At 33.4% G+C, this 24,905-nt stretch overlaps 1 protein-coding gene across 1 annotated transcript; it reads right to left on the bottom strand.

The window, feature by feature from the left end:
- On the bottom strand, nucleotides 1-21,257 carry LOC128986633 (multiple epidermal growth factor-like domains protein 6). Its single transcript, XM_054407136.1, has 6 exons — nucleotides 21,123-21,257; nucleotides 18,303-18,434; nucleotides 13,846-13,971; nucleotides 13,220-13,360; nucleotides 9,999-10,130; nucleotides 1-449 (listed from the first exon to the last, which is right to left on the bottom strand). The coding sequence occupies exons 1-6, from the start codon at nucleotides 21,199-21,201 to the stop codon at nucleotides 364-366; spliced, it is 696 nt and encodes a 231-aa protein (XP_054263111.1). The 5' UTR covers nucleotides 21,202-21,257; the 3' UTR covers nucleotides 1-363.
- Between the last annotated feature and the right edge of the window lie 3,648 nt (nucleotides 21,258-24,905).

The following is a 24,905-nucleotide window of genomic DNA, read 5'->3' as shown; positions in this document are numbered from 1 at the left end:
TCCAATGTATTTTCATTATTTTCAATTAACATTGAAAGTAGATAACGAGTATTTTATATTTTCTTAAATAGAAAAGCAATAATACTTAACTGTACAATAAAAATAATTATTTTTTACAATTTTTGTACTGTCATTTTCTTTTGTGCTTTCCAACACAGAACAAAATTTCCTTAACACATTTAAATAACAACAATTAAAATTTCTGTAAAATAATTTCTTCAGTATAAAAATCTTTAAGATCACTGAGTTAATATAGGCTATCTGCTATTTTTATGTCACTATCATATTCAGTCCTTAAATTTTTTCTTACCTTAATTCATGCTAATTTGTATGACCTTGAGTCAAAAAAGAATTAATATTTATTTACATATCACTATTAAAGAGAAAAATAAATATTGAAATGGTGACTATAACATCAACATTTGAAGTCGTCTTGAATCCAAAAGATCCTGAAAAAAAAAACAACATTCATAATCCCAGAGCCATAATAATGTAAAATTATGAAATACCTAACAAATAAAATTTTGAGCAAACCAACCATCGAGACAGCATTAAAATTACTAGAAAAATCACTGCTCTTAAAATATAAGCCGTGCTGACACTTCTCTAATATGCAACCAAGATTTGGTCACCTATACATACAATGCTACAAGGCTATTTCAAATGAAGAATACGGAATCTCCGTATTGCTTCAAGTGTGAACTAAGACAACTTGAAACAATATAGCACATCATTACAGAGTGCTCAGCCTACAAAAGGATGAGACAGTGCTTTTACGCAAAAATAAAGAAAGCTAATTGGAAACCACCACCAACCATCCAAACGCTCCTAATGGAAATAATTGCAAGCTATGGCCACTATTAGTAACATGTTTAAAAGAAACAGGAATCCAACTTTGAGATGTCATGTAACTTGAACTTTTAATAATTAACTAAAACATTCAAATAGAAAAACATCTAACACCAACTTTAAGCTATGAACCTCAGGAAACTCAATTTATTAGAAAAACAAAAATCATTTCCAAACTAGCATCATGCTACCATTTTAAAAAACCCGGGAAAATTTTATTGATGAACTAGTGTGGCTATATGGTAGTTAAACCAAGCCAGCTTTATTAAAGAAAACTAGAAGAAGAAGAAATACCGTCATGCATACTTTGTGTGAAAATAATAAGATATTAATGTGTATATATATGTGTATTAATGTATATATATATATATATATATGTAAAATAGTCCAGCATCTATAAGGGGTTGAGTATGCACTAAAAGTGTAACAAATTTTGACTTTTGATTGTTGTTGGGGGCATCTTGGAGATAACTAAAACCGATGTTGTTGCCCTCCCAGTAGGCTAGGGAGGAGTGGGGAAGTAGTGCGAAGGTGCGTTCCATAACATCGCTCATATTTCGCAAACTAGACAGGATAGAAACATCACATAAACTGTGTTTTATTGAACATAAATATCTTCTTAAAAAAAATGTTATTAGAAAAACTCCTGTATATAAGATGTAATTTTAGTTATTTTACTTTATATAAAAATATCTACTTTACACTCAAAACAAAGTTACCCTTCTCCCCCCCCCCAAAAAAAAAAAAAAAAAAAAAAAAAAAAAAACACATCATACAACAACTATGACACAATTATTTATACAATTATTTACACAACAATTATTTATATAAAAATGTGGGTTAGCGAAATAGTTATGATTATATTTCTTTTGGCTATAATTGAATGAATTCAACTGAAATTAAGTTTTTATTGTTTAGCTCTATAGTCTAGGGCCATTTATAGAATCTAATCAGTATTAAGGTTGCGGTCCGTGAAGTTGGCGTACTCATATCAGCGTATCCACTTTTGATCATACCAATCGTTAGTTCATCCTTAGTTAGTTAGTTCTCAAAAAATAAAAAAGTTATAGCCGATTATAAGTGGGTACGCTAACTTCACACTTCCGGTTTCTAGCACCGCCGTTAAAGTGGGTACGCTAACTTCACAATTATACAATTTCCAGCGCGCACCGTTTTCTGACTATAAATGCTTATATCTATGTACCAATCGTTAGTTCTTCGTTAGTTCTCGATTGTTCTCCAATATTTACGTTAGTTCTCAAAAATAAAAAAAAGTTACGAGGCATACAAAATGGGTACGCTAACTTCACAATTATACAATTTCCAGAGGGCACCGTTTTCTGACTATAAATGCTTATATTGATAAACCAACCGTTAGTTCTTCGTTAGTTCTCGATAGTTCTCCAATATTTACGTTAGTTCTCAAAAAATAAAAAAGTTACGAGGCATACAAAGTGGGTACGCTAACTTCACAATTATACAATTTCCAGCGGGCACCGTTTTCTGACTATAAATGCTTGTATCTATATACCAATCGTTAGTTCTTCGTTAGTTCTCAATAGTTCTCCAATATTTACGTTAGTTGGAGAAAAATCGAGAACTAACGAAGAACTAATGATTGGTATATAGATATAAGCATTTATAGTCAGAAAACGGTGCGAGCTGGAAATTGTATAATTGTGAAGTTAGCGTACCCACTTTGTATGCCTCGTAACTTTTTTATATTTTGAGAACTAACGAAAATATTGGAGAACTATTGAGGGCTAACGAAGAAGTAACGATTGATATATAGATGTTTAAACATTTCTCATCAGAAAACGGCACGCGCTAGAACCCGGAAGTGTGAAGTTAGCGTACTCACTTTGTATGCTAAGCTAGTCATTTTTAGTTTCCATGAAGCTGTTCTGTTCTTCAAACAGCATTGAATAAATCTTCTCATTCATTAGTTTGACATTAGCACACAATTTTATATTATTATATTCTTAAATTCTTATCCATTTCTTCATGGTTTACATGGAATTTCAACTTGAGCAAACCAAAAATGGTAAACCAAATATTATATACAATAATTTTAAATTCAGACAGAACTATGTTGCTAAAAGTGGGGAAATAACTTGGCGATGTCTTGGGAGGAACTGTAATGCTGGGATAAAAACTGATTCTGAGAAATCCACAATAACTTGGAGTAACTTAAAGCATACCGGACCTCACCCAGTGACCATGAGGTTATTATTATCTCCCAAATCTGCCAATCAGCAATCACCTCAAGTAATAGAAATAAAAAATAACTCCTTTGAAACGTCTACCCCACAACATTGCACTCTCAACCCTGCTTTAGTGGAACCTAACCCTACCCCCTACTGTGATGCACAGGAATCGTCAAATTTGTGTATACTAGAACTACAAAGGGAAAATATGCAGCTCAAGGAACAGATTGATACTCTAGACAAGCGACTGAAATGTGTACTTGATCATTCAATTGAATCAGACACTCGGTTAATGGAGTACACGGACCAAATATTCCCTGTACCTGACTTCCAGACTAAGCCTATTAATCCAAGTGTGATAGATTGTTCTGTGCAGTGCGAGCCCTCGAAAACCGAAGCTGCTACATCTACCTCTGATCTTACCTCGTTCACAGGAAACTGTTCTAACAATGAAAACACTTCTAAAGAGAACAAAACTGACCCTTTGTTATTGCACAAAAAATTGGTTGTTTCAGAATTACTTAGTAACAATTGGCTTTCAGATGGGACAATTCAACCTTACTTGGACATGGTGAATGAGAGATTCTTAACTGAAACAACAAGTATCATAGTAAATCCACTAATAGTTCATGCAATTAAGAATTCACCAGATGCGTTGCTTTTTTTAGAACCACTAAGTTTAAAAAATAAGAATGTTGTGATAATGCCAATCAATGACTCTGAGGAGGTAAGCCAAGGAGATAGTGGATCTCATTGGAGTGTTTTAGTTTTGGACAGACCTAAGAATAGGTTTTATCATATTGACTCTTCTAATGACCATAATCTCTCCTCTGCTAAGAAGGTTACAGGAAAGCTAACTGAATATCTAGGTGTTGACACAAGCTTATCTTCAATCAAGGGTCCACAACAACCTAACGGATTTGACTGTGGAGTTTTTTGCTGCTGGGTCGTAGAGACATTGGTTCATGATATAATCACATCTGGATCAATTGATATACACTTCATCGAAAATATGAGCCTGTCAAGAGAGGAAGTGATAACCAAACGCTCACTCATCTCTTATTTTCTCCTCAACCAAACAACATCAAAAAAGGAGCTACTTCACACATTAATGATTAAAAAGGATAAGAAGTTACTTCATTCTAGTGAACCAGGAAAAAAAGATGTAAGGGACCCTAACATGTGCTCTTGGACTCGAACAAAATCAAAAACAAAGCATATATCTCAAAACAATGGTAATTCTTCTGTTACAACAACTAACATGTTTGATATTCTTCAAACACTATCTGAACATCATGATGAAGGCAAGAGTAGTCAAACTCAGAAAAAATACCATAAAAAAACAATGCGGGGTCCTAATTCAAAGAAACACCAGGCAGATGCAAAGCAAGTAAAGAAGCTTAAACCTAAACATCAAGACAAAATACTCAATAAAAGCCGTATCAAAAATTCTACAAGGAAAATAAAAGTAACTCTATGTGCTGATAGCCAAGGTAAAACTATAGCTAGTAAGATTGAAAACTATAGTTCAGCTAAAATCAATGCCTACGGTTATGTTAGATCAAATACCACTATGCTACAAGTACTAGGCTCAGTATCAGAAGATGAAACACATCCAGTAGTTATTTTGGGTGGCACAAATGATAGCCTTAATGGAAGCCTGGAAACTATATACAGAGAGCTTGAAGGAAAGTTATTAGACATTAGTAAAAGAAGACCTACATTGCTCTGCACGATACCAACTAGACATGACAGGCCCCTGGAACACAATGACAATCTATGTTTAATGACAGCAAATAATTATATAATGGAACTAAGTGCAAGGATTAAGAACCTGTTTGTTGTGGATCTGAGGAACCTGAAACGATATCATTACACAAGGCATGGTTTGCACTTGAATGATTGTGGAAAAACTAAGGTGGCGTACATGGTCATTAATGCATTAGAGAGGCTGAAGATTCTATCTGATAACTCTGAGTCTCCCCCTGATAATACGAGTAAGACCACAGTACCTAAATCAGTGGTGAAAGATTTCATCAGTGACAATATGAAAATTCAAGTCTTGGAAGCCGATATGAAGGAAGTAATAGAGCAGCATAAAAGTAACATGGACATCGCCTTTGCTCATTGCATTTCATCTGACCTTAGCCATAAGAACAATATGAGTACTGGTGTTGCAGTTGCTTTCAAGGAGTCTTTTGGGAAACCAACTGACTCAGACTTCTGTAGAACCAACTTAACCCTTCAGAGAGAGAAAAATGGAGCGTTGATATTCAGCCTAGTCACAAAGTCAAAATATTTTGACAAGCCCCATGATGACAACTACAGTTCCTATAATGCTGCATTTCAACAACTTACGGAGGAGTTCCAAAAACAAAAACTAAAAGCTCTAGTTTGTTCCCCTTTAGGGTGCTCAAGGGACAGGATCTCTCCATATCACTTTGCTAAGAATATTGTCAAATTCCAGAACATGACTGAAGCCTCTGTAATCATTGTCACTTGTAAGAAGTATGTAGCGGGATCAAGGAGGAACACTCAGGACCATCATGAGTTTGTGGATCTCTTGAAGCGCACCATTGCTGACGAAAGCTCTCATTACATGAATGTCAACAACAACAACAACAACAAAGGCAACAACAACCACAATAACAACAACATCAGCAGCAGCAGCAACAATGACAACAACAGTATGGCTGACAATGATAGGCTGCAAATGGTGGATAAAACTTCGGATCCAGATCAGCTGCAGCGGCCTGCGCCTGTGTCAAGTGATGGGGGGCAGATTCTCTCTGGGGTTGTGAGTGATAGTGGCAAACATATTAAACCTTTTTTGGAGAAAGTGTTAAAAAATGTGATGATAACATGAGCTATGATTTATACAGCACTCAAAACCTCTCAATTTTCCATCAAAATGTTCAAAATTTACCGACACGCATTGGCATTTTAGAAATTAACCTTGATGAAATAAAACCAGATATAGTTGTTTTGACAGAAATAAATATGCGTGAAGAAGAAATACAATACTTAAATTTCAATAATTATAATATATCCTCCTACTGGACCAGGTCAACAACCACAGGTGGAGGTGTCATGATTCTGACAAGCAAATCTATAAAAAATAAAAAAATATTAATTAAAAGAGCTCAAGAATTAACATTGGAGAAGGAGTTTGAGTGTTGTATGGTTGAAGTAACAGTAGATGCCTTTTCTTTTGTATTAATTTGTTTATATAGATCACCTAATTATAAATACAATGATATTTTTTTAGATAAGCTGGAAATTTTACTGGATATATTAACAAGTAAATATGAAAATATAATTTTAGCAGGAGATATAAATATTAATGTTTTAAAACATGACTCTTTGTACTACAATTTTATCAGCACTATTTCAATGTTTAATATGTCCTACCTGGTTGATTTTCCAACAAGGGTAAATGAAATAAGTTCTACAGCAATTGACAATTTTATTACTAATATAGAATCCAAACAGATGAAAGTAACAGGGATTATTACTCATATTTCTGATCACGATGCTCAGCTTCTTGAGATTTTAAATGTTAAAAAATGTGTAACTAATAAAGTAGTTAAGAGGAGATGTAGAAAATTTAATGAAAATAACTTATCTGTATTCTTAAATGACTTAAATGAGGAAACCTGGTTTGAGGTTTTTCAGTCCCCTGTGGATAAAAAATATGATGTTTTTATTTCTATTTTTAAGTACTTGTTTGACTTGAGTTTTCCAAAGATTGTTAGTGTTGATAAGGGAACCAGGAATTGTGTATGGAAGTCAAATGAAATATTAGAGAAAAAAGGCACCTCACGGATTTGGAAGAATTAATCAGAGTGCAAAAAACAAAAGAGTTAAATAGAAAGTTGAAAATCTGCAAAAAAGACTTAAAAGAATCAATACTTAAATCTAAACAAACATTTTACAATGGAAAAATAAAAAGTGCAACAAACAAAACTAAAATGACATGGAATATAATTAAAAAAGAAATAAAATTAAACTCAAAGAAAAATTCTAACACCAACATTAGTATGTCTCAAAATGAAAAAATCATAACACATCCAATTGCTGTGAGCAATATTTTAAACAACTTTTTTGCTTCTGCTGTGGAAAAACTAATTTTGCCCTCTGTTTCTCAGCAATCTTTACAAAATTGTAACACTCAACATAAAGCTCCAAATAAAATCTTTAAATTTCAAACAATAACAGAGGATTATCTTGAGAAAACTGTTCTTTCTTTTGAAAACAAATTTTCCTCAGGGTATGATGAGATACCCATCACAATTGTTAAAAAATCTATAATTTTTATTCGTAAACCATTGACTCACTTAATAAATTCTTCTCTTATTTCTGGTATTTTTCCTTCTAAATTAAAATTGGCTAAAGTAATTCCTATTTTTAAGAGTGGCAATAGTACAGATCCAACATGTTATCGCCCTGTTTCATTATTACCAGTTTTTTCAAAAATCTTTGAACGTATCGTATATAACCAATTTTCTAATTTTCTTGAAATTAACAATTTGCTAGATAGGGAACAACATGGGTTTCGATCTGGTAAATCCACAATTACTGCCGCTGTTGAATTTATTGAATCCATCATAAATGCAATAGACAAAGGTGAAAATGTCATTGGAGTATTTCTAGATCTTAGTAGGGCTTTTGACAGTGTATCACACTGCAAATTATTAGCTAAATTGGAGGAGTTGGGAGTTTGTGGTAAGGAGCTGAGATGGTTTTCTTCATATTTAGACAACAGAGAACAGTTTGTTGAAGTTGATTATATTGTCGAGAGTGATAGGGCTCGATACCTTGAAAAATCCAGGTCTCAGTGTCGGACACTGCGTTACGGGGTTCCCCAGGGGTCAATCTTAGGCCCTCTGCTCTTTCTTTGCTACATAAGAGGCATGCCGGAGATGATCCCTGGGCCCGATGCATCAATGTGTCTGTATGCTGATGACTGTAATATTCTGTTTTCAGGAAAGTCACATGATTATGTGGAAAAATCTTTAAATAAAACAGTTCAGTTTATCCATGAGTTCCTTGATCAAAAAAATCTATTAGTAAATAAAAAGAAAACAAACCTAATATCATTTTCAACCAAACAATCAAAAGTCAAATTCGAGCCAAATATTTTCTTAAAATCAGATAGAATAGATCAAGTGGGCCTAACTAAATTTCTTGGTTTAATCATTGATGAAAATCTCTCATGGGATGATCACATCAATCACCTAGTAAACAAATTATCTTCTGGTATCTATGCTCTGAGACAGATGTCCAGAGTCTGTGATTTGGAAACTTTAAAAATTATTTATTATTCATTAGTTCAATCCCACATTTCATACGGAATCACAGTCTATGGTGGAACAACAAAATCAAATCTTGATAAAGTACTTAAACAGCAAAAAAGAGCAATTCGCACTATTATGAAATTACGGAAAACCATCTCAGTGAAGAATCTTTTTTGTAAATTGGACATTTTAACTGTGTATAATTTATATATTCTTGAAACCATAATCTTTTTGAAACAAAGGAAACTAACAACACCCTCCAATCCCGGGCATAACTATAATACTAGGTTAAAAATTAGATTGCCTCAGCATAAATTAGAATATTATACAAAGAAAACCACCTATGCAGGATTGAAATTTTTACAATATTTACCAATAAACATCCGGCAGGAGACAAATTTCAAAAAATTCAAAAAACTTTTAAAAGATTTCTTAGTAAAAAATCCTTTTTATTCATTACAAGAATTTGTAGATTAAACAAAATATTTCATTTGAATTTCCATTTATTTTTCATAATGGACATTTGCGTAGATCTATGTTTTAATGTGTATGATTTGTATATAGATTTTGACTCTATTCAGATACATGTATGTTTCATATATGTTATATATTGAATAAAGACTATTTGAATCTTGAATCTTGAATGCCTCGTAACTTTTTTTATTTTTTGAAAACTAACAAAAATATTGGAGAACTATCGAGGGCTAACGAAGAAGTAACGATTGATATATAGATGTAAACATTTCTCATCAGAAAACGGCACGCGCTAGAACCCGGAAGTGTGAAGTTAGCGTACCCACTTTGTATGCCTCGTAACTTTTTTTATTTTTTGAGAACTAACGTAAATATTGGAGAACAATCGAGAACTAACGATTGGTATATAGATATAAGCATTTATAGTCAAAAAACTGTGTCCACTGGAAATTGTATAATTATGAAGTTAGCTTACCCACTTTGTATGCCTCGTAACTTTTTTTATTTTTTGAGAACTAACGTAAATATTGGAGAACAATCGAGAACTAACGATTGGTATATAGATATAAGCATTTATAGTCAAAAAATGGTGTCCACTGGAAATTGTATAATTATGAAGTTAGCGTACCCACTTTGTATGCCTCGTATTTTTTTTTATTTTTTGAGAACTAACGAAAATATTGGAGAACTATCGAGGGCTAACGAAGAAGTAACGATTGATATATAGATGTAAACATTTCTCATCAGAAAACGGCGCGCGCTAGAACCCGGAAGTGTGAAGTTAGCGTACCCACTTATCGGCTATAACTTTTTTATTTTTTGAGAACTAACAAAAAAATTTGGGAACCATCGAGAACTAACGATGAACTAACAATTGGAATGATCAAAAGTGGATACGCTAATATGGGTACGCCAACTTCACGGACCTTTAAGGTTGGGTAATTTACTACTGAAATCACTTCATATACCATCATCTTAATTTTATAAGTAATTATAATTATACACATTTGAGGTTAATTTACCGACAATATCATTTGGATACCCAGTGATGGAAGGGTTGCATGGTATTTTCTCAAAAGAACTATTCATCTTTTGACATCTGATTTGCTTTGCCAACTATAGTGTAAGACAAGCTCTGTTTTTATCAGATAAATATAAAACAACTACTTACTCGTGCATTTTCTGTACTCGTTGCCATAGTAACCTCTAACACATTGGCATCTCTGATCCCTGCACTCGATTGTGGTTGTATATTCCGGTCCAATGAAACATTCACTGGAGTTTGAGCAGAATTCATTTAAATCTAACAACACAACAATAGAGAAAAATAAATTATCAACAATTCGCAAAATATCACAAATTATTCATGAAATGAAAAACATAAACATAACTGTAAACAATCCTACTTTGACAGTTCTCATTGCGAATCACAGTTTTTTGTTCAAATCACTGCTTAGTTCAAATTAGCTGTTTTCATAAATGTAAAAATACCCCCGCCGCAGCAAACCTGCCGACTAAGCGAATTTCCATTTGTCTGAATTGATTTTCAATTAAATATATTTAAATAACATTATAGGTCGAGTACCTAGGTTTGCTGCTACAAGGAAACTAATAAAGTGTGTTTTTTAGTAAAATATTGATAGCTTAGTACAAAATAAATGAATTTGCCAAGTTTGATCAAATTATATCCATAAACAAGCAATAGTTATTTGTGCAACTAGTGAGAAAAGTGAGCAATTGACTCACTCGAGAGAAATCCTTACTCACGAGCCGTAGGCGAGTGAGGAATGGTTTCTCGAGTGAGGCAATTGTACTTTGAACTCGAGTTGCACATTATACTTTTCCTACAGTTACCATAAAACAAATAAATTTGTGAAGAAACATAACCTATTTTTACACAGAAGTGAACTTTTAACATAACATTTAATGTGAAGTGACAAATACAACAGTACAACAGCTGACCAGCTGATTTACAGCCAGTGCTGCCAACGTATTTCGCGCGCATACGACGTTGCCTGCATGTTACTGTTTCGTGCCTTCACGTTGCAAATCTGGAGTGAGACAAAGTAATTACAGTGAGACAATGTTAACATTGTCTCACTGATGAGCGAATTGGCCACTTTGCTTTCTCAAATCAGTGAGAGAACATGAACATTGTTAGGTAACTGTAGGAAAACTACAACATTTGACAATATTCTCCATAAGAACAACATGGGAATTTTAAATTTACAATTTTTTTAATTTTCTCCGCTACTAATAACCGAACAAAAATACTTTTATATACTAAATTATTTGTTTTTTTAAGCTCTTTAAAAAGGTCTGAAGAGAAATTGGGAAATTTTGTGTTTTGAGGGTCAAAAGTGAGGAAAACCAATTTTTACCCCATAAAACCCCCCGTAAAGCCCCGTTCCCATGGTCCGATCATGCTGGTTCGCGAACTCATTCAAGTTTATCCCGCTTTACACCTTTAAACCAAATTTCATCAAAATCGGACAAAAATTACTCAAGTTATCGCGTTCACGGACGTATATATATATATATAAATCTATATATATATATATATATAAATCTATATATATATATATATATATATATACATATATAAAAATTTGAACGAATGGTGTTTTTGGCCTCTGGGGACATCAAAATGAAAAAGTAAATCGGTCCCGGGTGTAGGCCTTACCGTGCCACCTACGGTAATAGCCACTTCCCTATAGGGAAATTCGCTAAAAATATAGTGCTGCACCCTGTTGGTAAATCTTATAACTTTTTAATGCTTTCCCATATCATAGAACCAAATTTTTTAGTTGAAACAGCTGACTGAATTCTTTAATTCCCTTTAAATATGAATACTCAAAAGGTTAACATGGGGAATTACAGAGCCACTGGGGTGGAGCCCGAAAGGATTTTTGAGATAAAAATATGCCTATATGTTAATCGGGAATGTAAGCTATGATCATGCCAAATTTCAGCCCAATCCGTCCAGTGGTTTATGCGTGATTGAACTTCAAACACACAAACTTTCACATTTATAATATTAGTAAGATTATGATGGGCTATTCAATCTATATAATTAATACGCTACATGAAACTTTGTCGGTTGAACTCCTCCGCCATTTCTTAACCGATTTTATCCATTGACGTCTCATTGGAAAGAGCGTGTCGCGTAGATTTGCAAACTGGCCTTACATTTTTGAAAAAGTCCCTTGGGCTCTGCCCCAGTAGCTTTGAAAGTTCCCATGTTATCCTTATGAAGAACATAATTGTTTACATTTTGATCAGCTGTATAATTTAACTGCTGTTATTTATTTTTCAATTAAATGAAACACATTGAGTACGTTTATTTACTATTTGAGTTTGTTTAAACATAACCCCCAAGACGGATCGTGTTAGTATGGTTGTATCTTAAATTTGTGTATTTATCGTTGTTTTGTGTCGCTATGACGGATCGTGTTAGCATGATTGTAACTTAAATTTGTGCATTTATCGTTGTTTTGTGTAGCTATAATTTGTTTATTTTTTTTCTTCTTTTAAATGCCTCCGACGCGACGACAACGAAACATAGACAGGAGGCGTAATCGTGATAACGACCGCAGCTACAGAACAGTGGCGCGTAATAGGTTTAACTCATCACAGTCAGCACCTGACCCTGGACAATCTCAACTATTGGTTACAAATGCACCCTAACACTACCCCAAAACGACTTTTCGTTCTCAATTGGCCCTCTATCAATGACCTGTGTTGCCTGTACAGCGAGGTATTTTGAGAAGGAGAAAACCGGCCGGAATGATTTAGGTTTATCAATAACGAAGATAAACACGGTCTGAGTTACACACCGGTAATCTTGAGTTGACTCTTTTAAATTAATTGTAAATATGACTGTTATTTGTTTTAAAATGAATCCTGTAACACTTTGCAATTGTTCGAATTCGAGCAACATGTACACTAGTTATTATAAATTTGTAAACAGTGGTGTTATAGTGATCATAAATTTGAGTTACCTTGGAAAACCATAGTATTTGTAGTATATAAATTTAAGGTTTTACCATAGATAAATCATACTCCCTTACATACTTACTTGTGCTGCTTAGTCTATGGTCTTACTTAAACAATTTATTCTAGTCCCGCTGAAAATGAGTTTTTACTTTCCGAAACTGTTCGTTTTATTTTCCATAACAAATAATTTTACTTTATTTATACATCAATTTAGATACACATACATAATCAACTACACTTTTTGTGTAAAACTCGTCACTCACAGACCAATTCCTAGTACTTAACTTTTACACTTTAAAAATTACATTGAAAGAGTATATCTCACTGTATTTTTAAACTTGTTTTATAGATCCTTAAGTAGTTTTTGTCACGAAAAATGAAGTAAACTTGACCAACCTTTAGTCTGAAAGCAGCGTCCATTCAAGAAATGGAACCTCATGTTACACTCACAGCGGCCTCCAATACAGCGACTCTGGTCCCCAAAACTCTCTTGACACTGTGTATCTTGCAAGCAACTGCCCTTTATATCTTTCACCCCTGAAAATATAAACAGAATAAGGTAGTCTTTCTCTATTTGGAGTCCATTTAGTTAAAACCCACCATTGTCTATTACAAGTTCAACATGCAAGGACAGATTTACTTTTTTATTTTGATGTCCCCAGAGGCAAAAAAAAACACCATCCATTCAAATTAAAACATATATATTACATATGTGTCTGTTAACACGATAACTCAAGTAAAAATGTCCCGATTTTGATGAAATTTGGTACAAACAAGAACCATATTTCAACCTATATATGAGTGAAGGATGAGTGTAGCATGTTGTGAGATGATCTTTGTAGTGCCCAATGGCATCTGGGTCTAATAACACTCTGGCCTAAAATGGAATCAGCGACCTGTTCACTTGAAGGTGAGCACTATAACCACTCGGCTACCCAGATAACTATTGTTTTTTTTATGTCAATTTAGCTATGTGAATTTAAAATAGAAAATGAGTCGATTGTGGTAAACATACTACATACTTGGCAAGCACTGCTTTCCTGCAGGGTCTGGGACAAAGTCTGGCTCACAGAGGCACATGTCCTGTAGACAGTCAGAGTGAGGCAGACTGACACAGTCATATTTGGTCCTACATGCTGCTGCAACACCTGGAAATTATCAAAAATTCATTTCATATTCACCTCTTACTTCTGTACATAACTTATCTCCTCAGAATAAACTAGGATTGCTTCCACGTCAGTGAAAGCCAGTTGAGGCGAGTGATCACGTTTTATGGTTTTTATTAAAGCAATCTATACTATTATATAAAAATCTAATGGTGTCTGTCTGTATGTGTATTACTAATAGGTGCAAAAACTACCGAACCAACTGGGTTTAAATTTTACAGAAATATAGCTACCATACCAAGGACCATTATAGGACTATTCACATTTCGATACCGACCGTGGGCTTCGCCCCTTTGGCTTTAAAAGTTCTGAGTTGAGGATTTTAAAAGTAATTATTGATTGGTCTCCATGGCTGCAATAAGAATACTCACAATGTTTACATTTACATTTGCTTTGACATTTCAATGTAAACAAGAACTGCCAAATTGCATATTTTACAATTTAAGACAGCTGATCCAATGAAGTTAAATATAATATTTCACACAATTATGTGGTTGATTTATTTAATCTAAAAATTTATCAAAGATGATTTATTCAAAAACTATGTCAATGATTATAGAAATAAAAAATATATTCTAAAAGCATTGCTGTATCAACACAGGCTCTGCTTTAGATTTTTAAATTGTCTTAAGTGTTATGAAAATAATGTTATTGATATATTGTCATGGAAACATTAAGAAAATTAAAATGTATAGATGTTTTTTATGAATTTGGAAGCTACTTTAAATAAATTCGAACTGCTTAACATAAGTTAGATTAACTTAACATAACTTGTACATCACATTGTTTTTTTATATGTATATTTAGGTACATTTAGTTATTGTGTTTTGCTAAACCTATGCTTAAAATAAACTCAAAAATATCATCAATAACTAAATTGTATGTCGTTGATTTTTGTGTTCTAAAATCTGTTGTATATGTATAACTATATTTAATTATCAAATGGTAATACAAAATACTCTTATTTTATCTTAACATAGCTTTCAATTCACATTTAATTTATTTGATAAATTTACTATTAGGTTTTGCCACACCACTGATTAAATTAAACCAAGGAAAATATCATAAAACTAAGCAGTACACAGTGTTATTTTGTTTCTAAAATCAATGAAATATGTGTTACAATGAATGTTTACTCAATGGTAAGTGTGAAAATGTAAAGGCAATGTACGATGGAACTGATTAAAAGAACTGATTTGTATATTAAGTTGTTTGTTGATATTTTTGGAGAGTAGAGTCAGAGATGCAATGAAACATAATATACTGTATTTGCTATTATATTTTTTAGTCCTTGATGCGTTGATAATCATATTAGTTTTGTCTGCTGTCTTTAATGCTAAATTATTTGTTCAAACATTTTATAGTAGCCTACAGATATAGTTTCTTTAATATTTCAAAAGATTATTGATAAGACACAACAATATTTCTTAAGTGTATAACAGCTGACTTAGTTTTGCCATAGATAAAATATACTCCGTTTTGCTAATGATTTATTGTGAGTGAAGAAATTGTAGGTGGAAGGATTTGTGATTTAATATGAAGAAGAATTAAATTTAAAAAATGTTCATTTAAATTTAATAATTAGTATTTTTGCAACTTCAAAATTGAAATAGAAAATGTCAAAAATAAAGAAAAAAAGATATGTAATCAATGGAGATGAAGGTAAATCATGTATGTTAAAGTTGTGTTCAAAGATTTAGTCAAGTTTTTCTCATATCAGACTACACAAGATTTAAACTTAGTCAAAACCAAAATTGTGGTATCCACTACTTACCAGATTTAAAAGTCATAACTTAGACGCTTCTATTTCGGCCATAAAAGTTGAATTTTGTTTCTAAAACCGTTGGCGGATGTGTAACTATTATATGCAACCGATGTAAAGTGTTTCTATTTTGTGTTCTCTTCCCGTTGCAAAGCACGGGTACAACAGCTAGTAAATAAATAAAATGCTTAAATAGATATAATACAAAATACAACTATTTCATCAATTAATTTAACTTATCAGTTTTGCTCAGAACTATCAACGTATATAACAAGTTTCATTAGTAAATATGTGGACATTACATCCTTTATATCGTTATTTTTTCTGTGTTAGCTTGCTTATGTCATCTGGTGAACCCACAGTTCTGGTTGAACCTGACGTTGAACCTAAACCAATCAACATTTTCTCAATCTTGGCCAGACTTTGCAGTTCAGGCAGAAATAATCCTGCATGGATCTATACAATTAGCAGATGTGACTTTTTGAAGAATTGCCTGATTTGAGAGAATTGCACAAATAGTTGTCACCATACCTTATGAGGTTTGTTTTCTTAAATTTTGTACATTTAACATAATTATTAAATGCATTGTTTTCAAGCAAGAGTTCTAAATTCAACTACCTCAAAACATTGCCAGAAGTAGTTGTTCTTGCGTTTCGGGCGTTCATTGCTTGTCTTCATTATCTACAAATATCAGGCAGTTTTTGAGAGTGCATTCTGAAATTTTCCTTGGTATGACACTCTTATTCGAAATAGGTATTTTCTTGTAAAAAGAAAACGCAAAAAGTATTTTTTCTTTCTTGGGCAATAATATAATACCCCAAGTCGTTGCCAACACAATAACAATTAATACAACAAGTCAGTGTGTTGCCAACACGATGATATTATCAAAAATATTTCAAAGTAAATAATAAGAATGCTTATTATTCATAATAGCCTATTATATATCTTCCTTTGAATAGCATTTTAGTATTGCTGATACATTAATGTAACTGCCACAAACGGTTCCCACACTCCACACTGCTTGCCTTTACTATTTCCTTCACCACTTCCTACGTCGTGGACCTGTTTCCCTCCCTTTCCATAGCATTTTAGGATTGCAGATACATTAATCTAACTGCCACAAAGGGTTCCCTCACTCCATACCTTTAGCCTTTACTACTTTCTTCACCACTTCATTCATCCTAGACTTGTTTCCGTCCCTTCCCATAGCACTTATTATTAGTTTGCATATACATTAATCCATCTAAAAGATTAACAATCCTCCATTTAGCAAAACATTAAACCAAGCATTCCCAAACACGCTGTGGGCCTGTCCATCAGTAGTCAGTTAATTCATGTGGTAAACCTTGGAGAAGTGTGACAAAAATCACACTAAGCTGTGTTTTTGAACATCCTATATTTTATAGATAAAGTAGTTTGAGCATCTTTTAATAGTTAAAGACATTCTAACCAATTTAGTGGATACAGGAAAATGATTTGAATCTAGATTGGTACTCTAGTTTTCTCGGAATAGGCTACGTAAATTGGCATTTTGGCGTCACAGGCACAATGGCTGACAAACTAATAGACAGACAGGCATGAATTGAGTTTTGACTTCATTGGCTTTCTTAGGCTATGAAACGTTTAAAATAACCAAAAAAACTCCATTATTCTACGCAATGTACAGACAAGACTGAAGTTTTATTTATGATACAGACACAAGGTCTAAAAACAGCAGTTAAAGTATTTTATGATTTGTTGGGATATCTAAATATCCCACAAATACCATTTTACTGTTGAGAAACATGTCCCAAAAACCCAATGTGTTGAACCATTAAATATTTTAGTAAGTATACTAACCCAACCCTCTCTCAGTTTTAGAGAGAGATGTACAACTCTGTCATAATATATCAGCTCATACACAATATAATTCAATTAAAAATTAATTTTCCTGTACTTGAGTTCTAAGATACCAACCTTATACAAAGATCAGATTTTTATCCATGTACAACAAATGGATAGATGGACAAATGGAGGACATATGCTGTTTTGTCCTCTAGGATCATCCCTGTTTAAGGAACATGTCGGTCTTAGTCCCTAACAAGACTACAAGATCTCACCACTCATCCTACACTCATCTCCATTCATACTTGGCTTAAAATACCTACATTTGTGTGGTTGCCATTCCAATTAAAATTATTAAAAAAGTAAATTGTTCCCGGGCCTAGGTGTTACCATGCCCACCTAAGGCATCCCTGTCTAAGGAACATGTCGACCTTAGTCCCTAACAAGACTACAAGATCTCACCGATCATCCTACACTCATCTCCATTCATACTTGGCTTAAAATACCTACATTTGTGTGCTTGCCAGTCCAATTAAAATTATTAAAAAAGTATATTGTTCCCGGGCCTAGGTGTTACCATGCCCACCTAAGGCATTAGTTTCTTCGATTCTTACGTCTTCGTAAGTAGGGGGAACATTCGAGATATAATTGATAATATCAATATAGTCTGCTAGTTATAAATAAATTTAAAAAATATTCTTACTTCACACGCAAACCGTCGGCTTACTTGCAAGGCACGTGCTGCCGTCATTCGCTGGTTGGAACCCTCTCTTGCATTGGCAGGTGCGTTGCATCTGGCAGAAGGAGTGTTCAGCTATGCAGTCTTCATCATAGTCACAACTGGCACCCAAGTCATAACCTGATAAAACAACAGCATCTATGGTGTTTGTTACTTCTTATGATCTTAAAGCTGAAATGAAATCATGATTGGGTTTGTTGGTGGAATTTTGCATATTACTTGCACTGTTTTAACCTCAATAAAGAGTATTCCATAACATCATTACTAATTTATTTTGACAACTCTTGTCAGGAAACCACTCTTACTGTTACAGCTCAGTATTGCACAGTGTAATCTGGATCTGTAATCCTCATTGGCCAGTTTAACATAGTACATTATTATTGACTCTTTACGTTTTTACATTAATTGGATTTAACGAAACGAAAATTTTGGGACGGTTTTCGGAATGCCTTTTGATGTAATGTAAAATATTTCAAATAACAAACCAGTTGTGGTGGCTAAATGATGTCTTTTCCAACGCATTTTCATTCTTCTCCATAACTTGTCTTCTCAAAAATTAATTATTAATTTTTATCTACATAATTTGCCGCATGAATTGTATGTAGTGTTACTGTTTCATGTTTATTTAAACATGTTGTTGTGGAATAAATATATGTTACTACAGTATAGCTTTTGCCAGATAAACCAGAACAAAGCAACTCCATTTCCACTTTAAATATCTTCCATGTTTGAAACATAAAGCTTAAAGCACACTTGCACCAGCAAAAAAAATCAAATGCTTGTTATCTTATGGTATGAAGCACACCTGGCAACTCTTGCGGATGCACAGTATAAAACTTCTTATTGAATCTGCTGAGGAGAGTTGGAAAAGTAAGTTTGTTTTTTTTGGTGTGTTGGGGTTGGGCCTCCATCAGGTTGCCAGGTGTGCCCTGGGCAGCACAAGCACTGTTCTTGGTCAGACAACAGTCGTCTTCGTGTATTTTCGGGACCTCTCATGTGTTTTAGTGAATTTCCTATATAGGATTAAGCTATTACCGTAGCTCTCATGGTAGGACCTGGACCCGGGACCGATTTACTTTTATGTTTTGAGGTCCCCAGAGGCCTAAAACACGATCGGTTCAAATTCATATATATAGAGGGTGGTTAGGGCTACTGTTAAATAACATTTGTGTTGCAAATAAAAATTGCATATAATGTGGACTATGTAATGGTATAATTGTTGAATGAAACCTTTGATTTATAGAAAATTTAATATTCTTTCCAATGATTTTAACTATAACTTTCTAAAGTAATTGGTCAAGTTTTTTATTACATAAATTGTGGAGCAAAGTCTAATAAAAAAAGAAAAACACAAAATCCCCGATTACAGCCAAACAGTTGAAAACCGGACATGGGTTTATAGGACCTTTTTTGTTCTTTTTAGTGAGTAGAACCTCCTGGCGAAGTTAACACACTAAGTAGAAACTCACCCTGTATACACATGTGTCCGTTAGCATCATAACTCAAAAAATTAACCGATTTTGATGGAATTTGGTATAACAATTATAATTTGGCTACATTTATTCAAACAAGTTCGGGAATCAGCATGATCAGACCATGGGGACGTGGGTTAATGGGGGTTTTTATGGAGTAAAAATGAGTTTTTCCCATGTTTGACCCTAAAAACAAAAAATGTTGCAATTTCTTTCTAAACCAATTTGTAGAGCTGTAAAAATAGTGTAATTTTAATTACCATGCTATTCTTATGGAGAAAATGAAAACTGTTGTAGTTTACTTGTTTATTGATATATGTTGTTAAATTTTGGCAAATTTATTTATTTCATCCTATGCTATATTAAAATTTGGTAAAAAACCCTTTTCCTTCCCTGTAGCAGAAAACCTAAACACTCGTTAAATCTAATGTTATTTAAATTGGGAATAATATGTCTTATCATAGATAAAACATACTCCCTTAGTAGATTTCTCATCCTTATGGAACAGCTGAAGACAATTTTATTGTTAGTTCATGTACGGTTTATGTAGAGGTCGTGTTTTGTTTACAATTTGTTTCCCGTTATTACAGCCATTTAAAACCTCGTTTAACCAAATAATACGATCTAATCATAAACAATAACTTGTCCCCTAGTTATATAACCAAACAGTAAAGCACAAATCAAGAAATTAACCCTAAAATAATGGAAACAAAGTTTCATCGACACTAGCGCCTTTGTGTCACGTACATGAACTAGACACGAAAAACGTGCTTCAAAATTTACAATGGGATGAGAAGTCTACTTGAGTTGGTTAGTCTATGGTCTTATTTATGGAAATATTTTTGTATCAGACAAGTTCAAATTCACTTAGTCTGCAGGTTTGCTGCGGCAGGGGTATTTGGAACCTCTTGTGTACAGTTTACACCGATCCTCTCATTTGATCTTGTCCCAGTTCCGATCTAACCAAACTTCTGCAGAAGTTGCCAGGTGTGCTTCGACTTATAATCTACAATTAATACATTATTATTTGTAGAATACATTAGTATTTACAGATACTTGATGGATCAAATCGTTCCAATTTACCTTCATGTTGACTTATTAAGAATCTGAGTATAAAATGGAATAAATATTACTCTAAGAAAATGGGGATTTGGAAAGGTAGTATAAAGTACTGTGGGTTTGTAAATAAAGTTTTTTTTTTATTTAACCATTCTAAAACGTTCTTTACTTCTGTACAACCTATGTACAGTATCTACTTATTTATTGATCTACAAATACGTTAATTAGTTACTCATTTTTTACAGTGGATGAAGTCAATTTTTCTTGTATAACTCACCTGACACGCCAGGTATTAAGAAGTCAGCTACAAAGCCACTAAACCCAACTAAAACTAGTACACCAGAGTAATATTTCATTTTTAGTGTTGTTATAAGTTGAACATGCTGATGAGCTGCTTGAGCTGACACTGATATCCGAGCCCTCAATGTGAGTTATCTCCTGATAAGATAAGGTCACACCTCTCTCCTGTCTCACCTGTGGTGAGGGGGGGGGGGAATAACACCTCTACTCCAAACGTCTGTAGCTGTTACCCCATGTCCAGCGAATCCATGTGTCTCTAGCCCAGACCCCAAAATAACTGCTAGGGAAAATAATTCAAGACTAGGTGAAACCTGTCGACAACGACGGTTATTTTCAAGGCTTGCGCTAATTCATCTAACTGCGATAAATAGAGTGAAATAATACAAATTTTGAGCATTTAGCTCCTTAGTTTTTTTTTTTTAGTGTAAAAACAATAATGACTGTTGTGTTAGTTACAAAATATGGTTGATCATTCAATGAATAAAATATTTCCCATACTGTACGTCATAGGAGTTATTATTACAACTGGTTTCTCTTCTTTTGGAAGAACCTTTAAATAGTATTAAAGGTACTAAAAAACGTTAAACCAAACAAGTCAATATCAACAAAAACACTAAAACTCCCCAAACATAGTTAGTTTACTATATAATATAGATATTTTGATAGTTTTAGCGAATTTCCCATATAGGGAATAAGCTATTACCGTAGTGCTCATGGTAAGACCTGGACGCGGGACCGATTTTTTTTTCGTTTTGAGGTCCATAGAGGCCAAAAACACCATCCGTTCAAATTCATATATATATATATATTTATATATATATATTTATATATATATATTTATATATATATATATATACTAGCTGTGTGCCCGTTCTACGCACGGGGATCTTATAGTAGTCAGTTGAAACCTTCTTATATTAAGATTAAGAGCAGCAATTAGTTTGCATATTTGCAGATATGCTGGCAAAACTATTATATATAAACCTTCGCAAATACAGTATCTGACAGTTCAAGCCAAAATAAATGCTTCGCAATTAAATGTCGCCCGGATCATGTTGGTCCATATGTCCAATGATTAAACTTAAAAATGTTTTATAGATCCATGAAGCGTAGCCCTAAAGTAGGCCTATAATTGAAAGTTACTTTCCACATCGGTTAACTTAAACGTATTTAAAGTACTACCTCAACCTCAACATTTAACACTTTATTCCGGTTGACATTTTCAGTATCAAAGGTGCTCTTGTCCATTCCGTGAAACACTGAGAAATAAGGACATTAATGCGTTACCAACATACAACAAAACAACACAATACAACAACAACACAGTCCAACAAAGGCCACGAACTATTGATACATAAACAATATAAAGGCGTAAACAATTCATGATGGTTTGCCCAACAAATGTTTTACTCAAATAGGTTATCATTTTCTTAGCATACCGGGTAAGCTAAGATTTGGAATCCAGGCAGAAAAAGCAAAACTTATACAGAGTTAGACATCACTTAAATTGAATACAGACGGCTCTAATAAATAAGGTGCAACACCAACGCATATCTAATTTGTAAACTACCGGTTCTAAGGAAAAGAACCAGTACCTACGTAAGAACCTACCTAAGAATTACAGTAAATCGGACCAATTAAATACATTAATATCTAGCTTCGAGGTTATTGATCTCTTGCTTTTGGATTTTCTCGTAAAAAGTTAGCGTAAACTTATCGGTGTCAGTTTGAAAAAAAGCAACCTTACCCAAACAACTTTTGTTATTTAATAGATTACGCATTCTCTAAACAATGATTAGTATATCTATTAACATTAGAAGGAAATGTGACGAAAATCACACAATGTTGGGGTTTTGGTCATTTGTAATTTTATTTTTTAAGTAGGTAGGCCATGTATTCTATGGAAAAGTACCGGTATCAAGGATCGTCGTCAAAAAGGTTGTTATGAATAAATATGTAGGCTTACGTACCCAAGATATGAGCTATGGGCCTATTGGCTGTATGGTCCAGCGATTGCATCACACGGTGAGTAGAAACAGAAAGTGACACATTGGAAAAGCGAGTTTAGCACTTCCTCTGTTAAACCTCTGTTACAATCACCCACTGCAGTTGTGATTTTTTACTTTACACTTTACACAATCGCCATTGAAGCGCAGTCAATGAGTGGAAACCTTTTTTGTAAGCTATTGGCGACGATCATTTCAGTGTCACAGCCCTATACAACACTGATTCAAGGTCTTCTTCTTTCTGGTTGTCAAAACTCAAGAAACATTTTATACTCAAAGAATTTCTGGTTCCGATTTGGACGATGTCTAGTTATTTAATTTCATTTACGGTTACACTATTAGACTATATTATTGCACTTGCGATTAATTAAATCCGTTATGTAAGAAAAACGTTTTTAATCTCACTTGGTTGGGATTTGCTTTCAAAACGTGATTCGAAATAGTTGCGGTATTTGTAAACAGCATTTGTAAACATGTCATTGACAGCTAGAAAAAATAATCTTGATCCGAACAGCTGTTCGTTATTTCATAGACGATTCTGTGATAAAAATTGAACGAAAATTTGACAAAAATCGCACAAAACTGCATTTTTGAACGTCCATAATTTTATTTACAAAGTAGTGAGGCTATATTTAAATCACTAAAGACACTCTTGCCAATCCAGTGAATACATTAAAATGGCTTGGATCTTGATATGTACTCTGGTTTTCACGGAGAAGATTGCGTAAAATGCCATCTTGAGTGTTACAGACAAAGGGACAGACAGACAGACAGACAGACAGACAGATAGACAGACAGACAGAAATTGAGATAAGACTTGTTTCTGCTTCTTTAATGTATAAAACGTAAAAATAACCTAAAAGTATATAATTCTGAGCAATTTACAGACAAAACTCTAATTTTATTTATATAGATATGTGTCTGTTAGCACGATAACTCGAGCAAAAATGATCCGATTTTGATGAAATTTGGTACAAACGTGTAAACCTACGTTTATTCGAACGAGTTCGCAATCCAGCATGATCGGACCATTGGAACGGGGGTTTACGGGGGGTTTTATGGGGTAAAAATAGGTTTTTCCTATTTTTTACCCAAAAAACATAAAATTTAGCAATTTCTTTTCAAACCATTTTGTAGAGCTTAAAAAAGCAAATAATTTAGTATATTGAAGCGTTATTATGCGCCTAATGGTTACGGAGAAAATTCCAAAAAATTGTAAATTTAAAATTCCAATGTTATTCTTATGGAGAATAATTAAACTGTTGTAGTTTGCTTGTTTATGAACATATTTTGATCAAATTTGAAAAATATTTTTATTTCTTACTAACTATCAACATTTTACAAAAAAAGAACAGTTTTACCCTCCCTGATGCAGCAAACCTAAGTACTTGTTAAACTAATTCTATTTAAATAGGGAATAAATGTTATATTTTTAAGTAGACATTTCAGTGTAAATCCAATCAGTCAAATGGAAATTCGCTTAGTCTGCAGGTTTGCTGCGGCGGGGGTATTTTAGGTTATAATATATTAAAATCATATTTTTCTATATTTTGTGGTAAACACTTCTGTGGTTTCATCAGCGTGCAGATTAAATCCATGCTTTTATTTGAGAAAAAATTTGTTTGTGAAGAAAAGGGAGGTCCACCCTTAGGCTGTGTTAAGTTTTATTTTTTCCTTTGTCACATCGGTCATCATACCGTCCAATAATACCTTACTTCTGTGCCAATGAATAACCCTCTACCATAGTTTTGAGA

Source organism: Macrosteles quadrilineatus, unplaced genomic scaffold (genome assembly GCF_028750875.1).
Source record: "Macrosteles quadrilineatus isolate MER2022 unplaced genomic scaffold, UCM_ALF_1.0 Scaffold_1__1_contigs__length_201487025, whole genome shotgun sequence".
Classification (NCBI taxonomy): domain Eukaryota; kingdom Metazoa; phylum Arthropoda; class Insecta; order Hemiptera; family Cicadellidae; genus Macrosteles; species Macrosteles quadrilineatus.
This window is presented reverse-complemented; position numbering and strand designations above follow the sequence as displayed.

What these genes read in the sequence shown, in the direction of transcription:
- LOC128986633 (XM_054407136.1), bottom strand. Translation starts at nt 21,201, where the DNA reads ATGAAATATTACTCTGGTGTACTAGTTTTAGTTGGGTTTAGTGGCTTT. An exon ending in CGGCAGCACGTGCCTTGCAA is followed by an intron (nt 13,972 to 18,302) that starts GTAAGCCGACGG and finishes GATAATTTCCAG; the next exon opens with GTGTTGCAGCAGCATGTAGG. An exon ending in CGAGTACAGAAAATGCACGA is followed by an intron (nt 450 to 9,998) that starts GTAAGTAGTTGT and finishes TTTTTTTTTCAG; the next exon opens with GATCTTTTGGATTCAAGACG.